The sequence below is a fragment of the Jaculus jaculus genome, chromosome 5 (genome assembly GCF_020740685.1).
Source record: "Jaculus jaculus isolate mJacJac1 chromosome 5, mJacJac1.mat.Y.cur, whole genome shotgun sequence".
NCBI lineage: Eukaryota > Metazoa > Chordata > Mammalia > Rodentia > Dipodidae > Jaculus > Jaculus jaculus.
Window position 1 is genome coordinate 73,658,856 of NC_059106.1, and position 9,672 is coordinate 73,668,527.

The 9,672-nt window shown below is 52.0% G+C and overlaps 1 protein-coding gene across 1 annotated transcript; it reads left to right on the top strand.

Moving 5' to 3' along the window:
* The first annotated feature begins 1,454 nt into the window (after positions 1-1,454).
* Spocd1 (SPOC domain containing 1) lies at positions 1,455-9,341 on the top strand. Its single transcript, XM_045150941.1, has 7 exons — positions 1,455-1,517; positions 3,555-3,680; positions 6,559-6,670; positions 6,887-7,038; positions 7,316-7,468; positions 7,978-8,067; positions 9,207-9,341. Exons 1-7 carry the CDS (start codon positions 1,455-1,457, stop codon positions 9,339-9,341), a joined length of 831 nt encoding a protein of 276 aa, XP_045006876.1.
* The last annotated feature ends 331 nt before the right edge of the window (positions 9,342-9,672 follow it).

Sequence of the window (9,672 nt, forward strand, 5' to 3'; positions counted from 1 at the left end):
GAGGGCGAGCGGAGCCACCACTGTCTTAGAGATGCCTTGGCTAGAGTGGATAGGGAGCATATCTGAAGACCTGGGCTGGGAAAGCCTCTCTGTATCACACCCTTCATCTCTCCCTCTAGTGCGGCCCTGTGGAAACTGTGGACCCAGAGCCTATTCAACAGATGATACAGGACTCAGGTGAAGGGCCACAGAGGGGCTCCTAAGGGTTGGGGAAGATTTGTACACAGCCCTGGCTCCTGGAAGGACCCTTTTCTCCATTTATCTGCTCAAAATCCTTCCCTAAGGGGCAGTGTGGGAGGGGCTGTGTACTTGAGGGGGAAACTGAGTCTTTCCCTCCCCATTCCCCTGGATGTCCCCGGGAACCCATGACACACACACACACACTCTCTCTCTCTCCACAGCTCAGCTTCAGTCCCAACAGGAGAGCATGCCTCTGGATATTGGGATACGGGCCACCGTGGTTCGTGCCATGCAGGAGGTGCTGTGGCGTCGGTAAAGCCTTGCTCCTCGTCTCCCCGCTGTGCTAGTAGGCTGTCAGGCCACATTCAGGAGTTTCTGTTTGGGTAATGGGGAGGTCACTGGTCCTCACAGAGAGCCAGTGGAGGGCTGAAACTTGAACTGGGGTGTCTCTAGCACATGCTTGCAGCTGCAATGAGAGTCAGTGCTGGGAGTGTCTCAGAGATGTGAGCCTGCACTGCATACGATGAGACCAAACCCAGAGAGAGCAGGAGTTTGCCAAGACGTCACAGCAAGTCAGTGACAGACTCCGAGTCACGTCTGCTCTCTTCTCTAACTTACGCCATACCTCCTCCTCCCAGGCTCCGTCTTCTCCACACATTTCCCTGTTCTTCTGGCCAGCGACAGAGGCTAGGCTGAGGGATCTGGGCTTAAATTTTGTTTTGCCACTGATCGATCATGTAGCCTTGAGCAAGCCCTGATCTCTGAGCCCTCCCTCCATAAGTGGAGGGTGATATTTCTTCCTCACAGAGCTGGGATGGGAGTAAATAGTCCCATAGGAAAACATACATAAAGGAGTGTAGCTCCCATTCGCCCCTTCCCCCACCTCCCTCAGGGGCTGAATGTGTGGATAGCCTCACTGCTCAGGGTTTGTCCTGGTCCCCAGCCTCCAGGAGCTTCCTGACCTGCTGCTGAGGGAGGAGGAAGTGGAGAACATCGCTGCAGACATAGAGTCAGCCCTCTTCCACCTGACCCAAGACACCAATAGCCGTTACAAGACCAAGTACCGCAGCCTGCTGTTTAACCTGCGTGATCCCCGCAACCTGGTGAGGACGGCTGGGGGGCTGGACTTCAGCCTGGCCAGCCCTTTAGGGCACCAGGAATGAGCAGTATGTTGGGGTGTGGGCTCTCAGGGTAGAATGACCCGGCCCCTGCCCCCACAGGACCTGTTTCTCAAAGTGGCTCACTGTGATGTCACCCCCCATGACCTGGTGCGGATGAGCTCAATCCAGCTGGCCCCCCAGGAGCTGTCCCGCTGGCGGGACCAGGAGGAAAGAAGGGTGAGCTATGGAGCAAAGTCAGGAGAGGACATGGGTGGGCGGGGTGGGGGGGGTGACCTAGTGACGGAAGACAAGAGAGCAGGGGGTGGCAGGCCAAATAAAATAAAATCCCTAGACTGAGAAGCTAGGAAAACAGAGAAGGCATTGGGGACAGAGGGCTTCATTGAAAGGTGGCACATGCTTTTCCTTGGCGCTGGGCTGTGTGTGGAGGGAGGAGTGTGTGGGGTGGGGGTGGGGTGATGGTCTACAGTCTGGAGCCTGTGATGATCATGATCATCCCTGGAGAAGTTCCAGAATGTTCCACCTCCCATCCCAGCCTCACAACGTGTGGAAAAGGCTGGGCGTGGGGTCTAGTAGCCCCACACTCCATAGACATTTCCCCCTGTACCCTTGCTTGCAAACTCTTGGAGGCTAAGGAAGACATGACACTGAGCTGGCCAAGGAAGACGGGGCACTGAGCTGGCTTTGGAGAAAGCTAGACTCAAGAGCTGGGTGGGCAGAGAGGAGGTGGTATTGGTCTAGGGCTGAGGTGCTGGGGTGGAGCGGGCACTATGGTGCTTTTTTGGATAAACAGCAACCAGAGAGCAAGTGAATCTATTCATCCATTCCTTTGGCTGATATTCCCTGCAGGCACTTTGGGGTGGGTAGTATAGGGCAGGAGTGGCTGCATAGATTGGAGGAAGGGCAGTGCAACCTTTGCTTGACAGTTGTTAAGAATTTCAGGGTCGCCGAGTGTGGTGGTGCACACCTTTAATCCCAGCACTCTGGAGGCAGAGGTAGGAGGGTCACCATGTGTTTGAGGCCACCCTGAGACTGCATAGTGAATTCTAGGTCAGCCTGGACTAGAGTGAAACCCTACCTCGAAAAAGAAATTTTTTTTCAGGGTGAGCTGGGAAAATGGCTCAATTGCTGAAGTGCTTGCCATGCAAGCGTTAGGATCAGTGTTCATATCCCCAACACCCACATAAATGCCAGGCATGGCAGTCATCTCAGAGGTTGGGAGGCAGAGCCCTGTGGATGTCTGAGGCAAGCTGACTGGTATAGTCCCAGCAGTGAGCTCTGAGTCTAATGAGAGACCCTGTCTCAATAAATGAAGGGGGAAACAATTGAGAAAGACACCCAATGTCAACCTCTTGCCTCCACATTAATGCGGACACATGTATATGCACCCCTCACACACATATAAACACACACACATGCATGCCCCCCCCATGTATTTTTTTAAAAAGATAATTTCGGGGCTGGAGAGATGGCTGAGCGCTTAAGACACTTGCCTGGGAAGCCTAAGAACCTAGGTTCAATTCTCCAGGTCCCATGTAAGGCAGATGCACAGGGATGGCTTAGTGGTTAAGGCATTTGCTACAAAACCAAAGGACCCATGACCCACGTTAGCCAGATGCACATGGGGGCACATGCATCCGGAGTTCGTTTGCAGTGGCTGGAGGCCCTGGAGCACCCATTTTCTCTCTCCCTCTCCTCCTCTTTCTCTGTCAAATAAATAAATAAATAAATATATTTTTAATAAAATGATGAGCAGACGTTTGAGAATTGCTTCCGGTCAGGTGACATTGATAACAGAATCACAGCACTAGGTCAGGCCTTCTGCATGTGTTTAATACAGTGCTCTTAATTGAATCCCCAGAGAACAGATAAACTGAGGCTTAGGGCAGCTAAGTGCTGCTCAGGGCCATGCTTCCTCCTGAGTATTTATTAATAGTCCATCTGGGACTCAGCCTGTCAGCACTTTCCCCTACACCAAAGCCTCCCAGGGCAGTGGAAGAGGGACAGCCAGTGGCAAAACTGACTTGTTGAAGGTGAAGTCCAGGAAGGCTTCCTGGAGTAGGCAGGACTTTAATGACTAGAATCTGGAGGCACAGGGCTGACAGGGCTGGATTTGTAGGTGAAGTATGGGAAACTGGCATGGATGAGGAGCCATAGGACAGGATCCTTGAGGGACTCTCAAGGGACATCAAGAAAGGAGTGCTTGGGCCCCCGGTGGCCAGAGGCCCCTGACTAGGCCTAGCTTGGCCTCTTTAGGGTCTGGAAATCATTGAGCAACAACAAAAGGAGCCACAAAGACTTCCAATCTCCAAGATGACCCACAAGGGTGAAGTGGAGATCCTGCGGGATACGGACCAGATGCTGACCCTGGAGGACCTGGTGGTAAGGGGGTGCTAAACTGGTGTCAGGCAGGGCCTGTGCCCAGGAATCTTAACTCCTCACCCGACCAGCTGTGTGGCCCTGCACAAGTAATCTGCCTGCTTTGTGATCCCAGTGTTCACAGTTGAGCAGGCACCGAGGCCGTTACTGCTTAGGGTCATGGTGGGTGTGGTGCAAGATAGGGCCAAGGGCATAGTGCCAGTCTCCTGTCTTTAGCCTTACTCCAGGGCACCCATGTGAATGGCACTAAGACCTATCACTGCAGTCATTCCCATGCCCATCCATTGTGGCTGATGTGAGCTGGGGAAGCAGGAGACCACACCATTCCAAGCAATGGCCTTTCTAATGTAAGGATCAGAGGGTGTTTAATGGAGATGTCACAGGCAGGAACCATTAGGTGACCTGGGCAGTTGGGCCAAAGGCCCTCTTGGAACTTGCCTTGGCACCTGAAGAGGCCTAGGGTCTAGGCCTGCCCAGGTTGGCTCCACCCTTGAGCACATACTGGGCTCTTCCATCTTGCCCAAAGCTGCCTGACCTGGTGGCTCAGCAGCTGGAGTCTTGGTTAACTCACTTTTCTCATGATCTGCACAGTTAACACTCTCAAAGGGCCACTGTGAGTTTTGGTTGGGTGTTCCATGGTCCAATTCTCACCTGGCTCTGATAGGTGTGTGCCCAGGAGAGAGAGGTGCATGCCTGGCCCCTTGACCTGTCTTAATTCCCTCAGTACAGATTTGTCAAACAGAACCTAGGGAAATGGCAGTGAATTTGACAGGTAAAATTCCTTGTTCCCTATACCTCCTATCCCCAGGAGAATTTCTGCCCCTCCCCACTCCCAGTGCAACCAAGCCCCTTTTCCTTGGAGCTGAGTATCAGTACCAGGGAGGTGCTAGGGACACCTAGGAAGAAGCCCCAGCTCTCAGCCCCAGGAGAGAGAAAGAGGAGGTAGCCAGAAAGGGGAGGGGAGTGTGACCAGTGATAGCAATCTCCACTCCACGTACCCCTTTTACATAAAGCCTCTCTTTCAAACTTGGTAATGACTGACATTAGTGTCATTGCCATGCTGAACCCCAAACCACTGGCCCCAGGGAAGTGCAGTGTGCAGTGGTGGAGGCAAGACTTGAATCTGGGCTGTGTCACTGCAAAGTCCTTGTTTTGCCTGCCTTTAATGTAGTTATAAGACGAGGGCAGTATTTTAAAGTCTTCTCAGAAATATACCTACTGGGGCTAGAGAGATGGCTCAATGGCCAAGGTGCTTGCCTACAAAACCTAATGACCTGGGTTCAATTCTCCAATAGCCACATAAAGCCAGATCGCAAAGTGGCATATGCATCTGGAGTTTGTCTCTCTCTGCTTGTAAATATTTCAGCAACACATTTTTGTTACATGACTTACTTACTTACCTCCCTCCCTCCCTCCCTCCCTCCTTCCCTCCTTCCCTCCTTCCTTCCTTCCTTCCTTCCTTTGAGAGCAAGAGAGAGACAGGGAGAGAATTGGTACACTAGGGCCTCCAGTCACTGAAAACGAACTCCAGATGCATGCACCACCTTGTGCTCATGTGCAACCTTGTGCGCTTGCATCACTTTGTGCATCTGGCTTACCTGGGACCTGGAGAGTTGAATATGGGTCCTTAGGCTTCACAGGCAAGCACTTTAACTGCTAAGCCATCTCTCCAGCCCATGATTTCTTTTTTTTTTAAAATGATTTATTTTACTTACGCATTTAAAAGAGAAGGAGAAGGAAAGAGTATGAGCACACCAGGACCTCTTGTCCCTGAAAAGAGAGAGAGAGAGAGAGAGAGAGAGAAACAGACAGAGAGTATGGGCACACCAGGACCTCTTGCCACTGCAGATGAACTCAAGATGCATGCACCAGCCTGTGCATCTGACTTTACATGGGTACTGGGGAATTGAACCCAGGCCATCAGTCTTTGTAAGACAGTGCCTTTAATCACTGAGCCATCTCTCCAGCCCCTAAAAAGTGATTTCTGTTATGAGGGATGGAAAGTGATTTGGAAATGGGCACCTGAGAGTCTTTAAAATGTTGATTCTCCCTGATTCTGTCATTTGCTTCTGAGAACCTGACTTAAGGAAGATGTAAGGTTTAGCACAATAGTTTCTGAACAAAGATATCCTCAGGGCTTTGTAACAGTGACAACCTGGAAACAACCCAGTTGTCTAGCCACAGAGGTGACATGTACACTGCCACTCACACTGTAAGCATAGTATCCACAGGGACTAAAAGACAGGCAAATATCTGCTGTAATTTATGGGCAAAATTAGGATACAAAGCAGAATATTTGATCCCAGCTTTTAATATGGAAAGGACTACCAAGCCCTTGGTATATATTAAAAAAAAAACTATGAGCCTGGGAATGGTGGTACACACCTTTAATCCCAGCGCCTGGGAGGCAGCAGTAGGTGGATTGTTGTGAGTTCAAGGCCAGAATGAGACTACATAGTGAATTCCAGGTCATCCTGGGCTAAAGTGAGATTCTCCCTCAAAAAAAAACAGAAAATAAAACTATGATAAAGGATACTCAGCATCCCACAGGTCTCTAAACAACAGGTAGACTTAGAAAATATGTAAATTTATTTATTTCCCAAACTTTACAATGTCACAGTAATTTTTTTTTTGAGGCAGCCCAGGCTGACCTAAAATTCCCTCTATAGCTCAGCTTGGCCTTAGACTCATTGTGATCATCCTACCTCAGCTTCCTAAGTGCTGTGATTATAGGCATGTACCACCACGCCTAGCTAATTTCACAGTATTTTGTAATAAAAACATTATGTAGAACAATAAAGCACATCACTGAGGTTCCTTGCCCTCAGTGACTTCCCTGGCCACCTTACCATCTGTCCCTCTCTGCCCCTGTGCCTTCCAGGAACCCATGGTGTCCAGGGACTGTAGCCCATGGACCCTGCCCAGTCTGCCAGAGGACACCACAGCACAGCACCAGCACCACTTCCTGGACCCCAACTGCCTCATCTGCAAGGGTGGGAGGGGGTGTGGGAAGGATATGGGATGCGGTGAGCAGGCTGGGGCCATGAGTGGGGACCAGCTGCAAGGCAAGTGGCAGACCTGGGAAGGAGCTGGCAGGGTGGGTAGTCACCTCGGAATGAGAGCTACCTCAAGGCCAGGCTGTCTGGCTGGCTGTGGGCTGCCTTCCACCTCTGCCTGCCTGTCTCAGCTCCTGCTTCTGCTCTTTGCAGACTGGCAGCCCTCCGGTGAGCTGCCACGCGTCTACGGAGCCACCATGCACAGGGAAGACAGTGTCATCCAGAGAACCTCTAGTCTGCCTCCTGTTTCCACTCCAGAGATGCCCAAAGCCAAGAATACACCTCCCAAGGAACCCCAAGACAGGTATGAGCTGGGTGCCTGGAAGTAGGCATTCCATTAGTGATGGCGGGGGTCGCCAGCAAGGCAGCAAACACACACAGCCAGGACTCCTTCCCACTCTATGAGCCCATTTCCCTGCCTAAGACATGGGACTCATCATCTCAGACTAGTGGAACCCTCCTGCACAAGGCATGCATGGACCAGTCAGTGCTCCAGCTTCACCGGTGGGGACATAGCTGGCTCTGCAAAGGAAGGAGATGCTGGGGGAAGTCCTAATGACTGGCTCGGCTTGGCCTTGCTCCATCTCTCCTTCTAGGCTCCAGATGCCTGCTGCACCTACAAACGTTCTACCTAGCCCTCCTCCACCCTGGGAGGGCTCAATTGAAATGTTCTCCATCAAGCGGTTCCGAGCAAAGGCCCAGCTGATCTCTGGACACAGCTGCTGGCTTGTCCAGGTAAAACTGCTCTGCTCACTATGGACTGCTTCAATACTGACCAACCCAGTCAGCCACTCTCTGTCCATTGTCTGTCCATCCATCTATCCACCCACCCTACAAGTTAATGCCTGGCCTTATGCTAGGCACAAGGGCAGAAGAGACACCAGCCTTATTCCTTCAGAGAGACAAATGCAAAGTGCCCCTTGTACTGCAAGACACAAAGTCTGTAGAACCCAGGAAAGGTAGCTGGTGCTTCTTGGCCCAGCAGAGAGTTCTAGGAATAATTTTGGAGTGAGCGATTGATCAAATAAAGTGTTGGAGAAGGCAGGAATTTAGGGCTTCTAAGAGGTGCCTCCTAAGGTTGGCCAGAATAGACTGTAACCCTCTCCGGATAGTTAGAACTCTCTGAGCAGCTACTGTGGTCTTCCTGCCTGCTTTCTCATCACAGATTTGGGGCGGAAGTGGCAGGGAGTGAGCCTGCCTGGGAGGGTGGGAGCTGGGCTGATTGGTCATTCTGCCTGCTCCAGGCTTTGCCAGAGGTCATCCGCTCAGCAGGCTGCCTCCCTCCCAACACTGTCTGGGACCTTCTGGCCAGCTTGAGCCCAGCGGGGATCAAGGTAACTGCTCTTGGGCCCTTTCTCTTCTTGCTCCTCCCTCCAGCATTCTGCACTCGTTCTCACTACCTCTGTCACAGAGGCCTAGTTCCCACTGTGGCTGCAGGCTCACCAGTGACCCTGGGCAAGTCTTTCTGCTTTCCCCTAGAGGAGATGAGCTCTCAGAGGTCTGGTGAGCCCAGAGGTGGCAGCAGTCACAGAGGATAACTGCCCTGCCACTCTGCTCCTGTGACTGCAGGATGTCTGTGTGGTTAGATTGTGTCCACATAAGTCTCGGGACACCCAGAACTGCCGTTTGCTCTACTCCTACCTCAACAACAAGCAACGCCACTGCCTGGCAGCTGTGGAGCACATAGGGGTGGTCCTGCTGCCCCTGCCTGCCTTCCAGCCCCTGCCTTCCAGACTGCGCTCTCTGGGGGGCCCAGGTAAGTGCCCGCTGCCCACACCACACTTTCCTCTCCTAGCTCGGTGATCACACTGAGCACGAATCATAGTCAAAAGGCAGGCACATCTCGAAGAGAGCACATGACATGGGATGAATGGTATAGCTCGGGCTGGCTGTAGCTCAATGATAGAGCGCCTGCCTGTCATGCTCCTGGCTGTGGAACCTGCCCCCAGCACTGTCATAAAAAGAAAAAAGCTCATACTGAGGTGTTTGCATGTTGCCCATCGTGTGCTAGTCATTATTCAGATCAAATGTGTCAGCGCTGCAGCCTGCAGGCTTCATGTGTCCCAGGAGTCCTGTGAATGTGGCCCAAAGCATTTGTAGATGATGATGCCATGTTGCATTGTCAAAAGGTTGGACACTGCTGAGTCCTAGATGATATCTTTTTACTTACTTATTTAGCTTTGGGCCTGGAACCCAGGGCCTCAAACACAAAGCATGTGCTCTACCACTGAACAATATTGCCAGCCTTTTATCTTCTCTTTTATTTTTTAAATATTTTATCTTTATTTATTTGAGAGAAAGAGATGGAAAGAGAGAAGGGGTGGGAGAGAATGGGCATGCAAGGGCCTCCAGCCGCTGCAAGTGTACACCAGACACATGCACCATCTAGCCTCACTGCAGCCAGAATGAGGATTTGAGGATTGCCACGTTGAACCTCTCCAGGTCTTAGGTCTCTCTTTCCTTCTCTTCCCAGGTCTGGAAGCCAGTCACTCAAGCCTGTTGCTGGCTGTGCTGCTCCCCAAGGAAGGGCTTCCAGACACAGCCATGTCCAACCCCCTGTGGGGCAAGGTTCGAAAGACAGTCTCCTTCAACAGTAAAGTGGAGATGAGATGCTACCAGACAGAGGACAGGAGAGGCTCCCCTTCCCCACAGGTGGCCCTACAGAAGAGCCAGGCCAAAGACAGTCTGACTCCAAGGGGCATTTGTGCTTGGCAGAGGCTCCCCAGAGGCAGAGGGAAGCAGGATCCTGGGCAGGGACAGCAGCCCTCAGACTCGGGCTCGAGCCAGCCCCAACACTCAGCAGTACCAGTTGTTCCTGGCTTTGGCCATGGCCAACACTTCCACAGGGCCTCCTGTCTCCACCATGGCCTGCTTCAACACCTCAATGCCCTGGTGACCATGAATCATCAGCTTCAAGCCTCACTGTGGCCCCAAGGCCA

Excerpts from the sequence above, each read along its gene's own strand:
- Spocd1 (XM_045150941.1), top strand. The coding sequence starts at position 1,455 with ATGAGCTCAATCCAGCTGGCCCCCCAGGAGCTGTCCCGCTGGCGGGAC. Across the intron at positions 1,518-3,554 it reads GGGACCAGGAGGAAAGAAGG|GGTCTGGAAATCATTGAGCA; the intron begins GTGAGCTATGGA and ends TGGCCTCTTTAG. Across the intron at positions 3,681-6,558 it reads TGACCCTGGAGGACCTGGTG|GAACCCATGGTGTCCAGGGA; the intron begins GTAAGGGGGTGC and ends TGTGCCTTCCAG.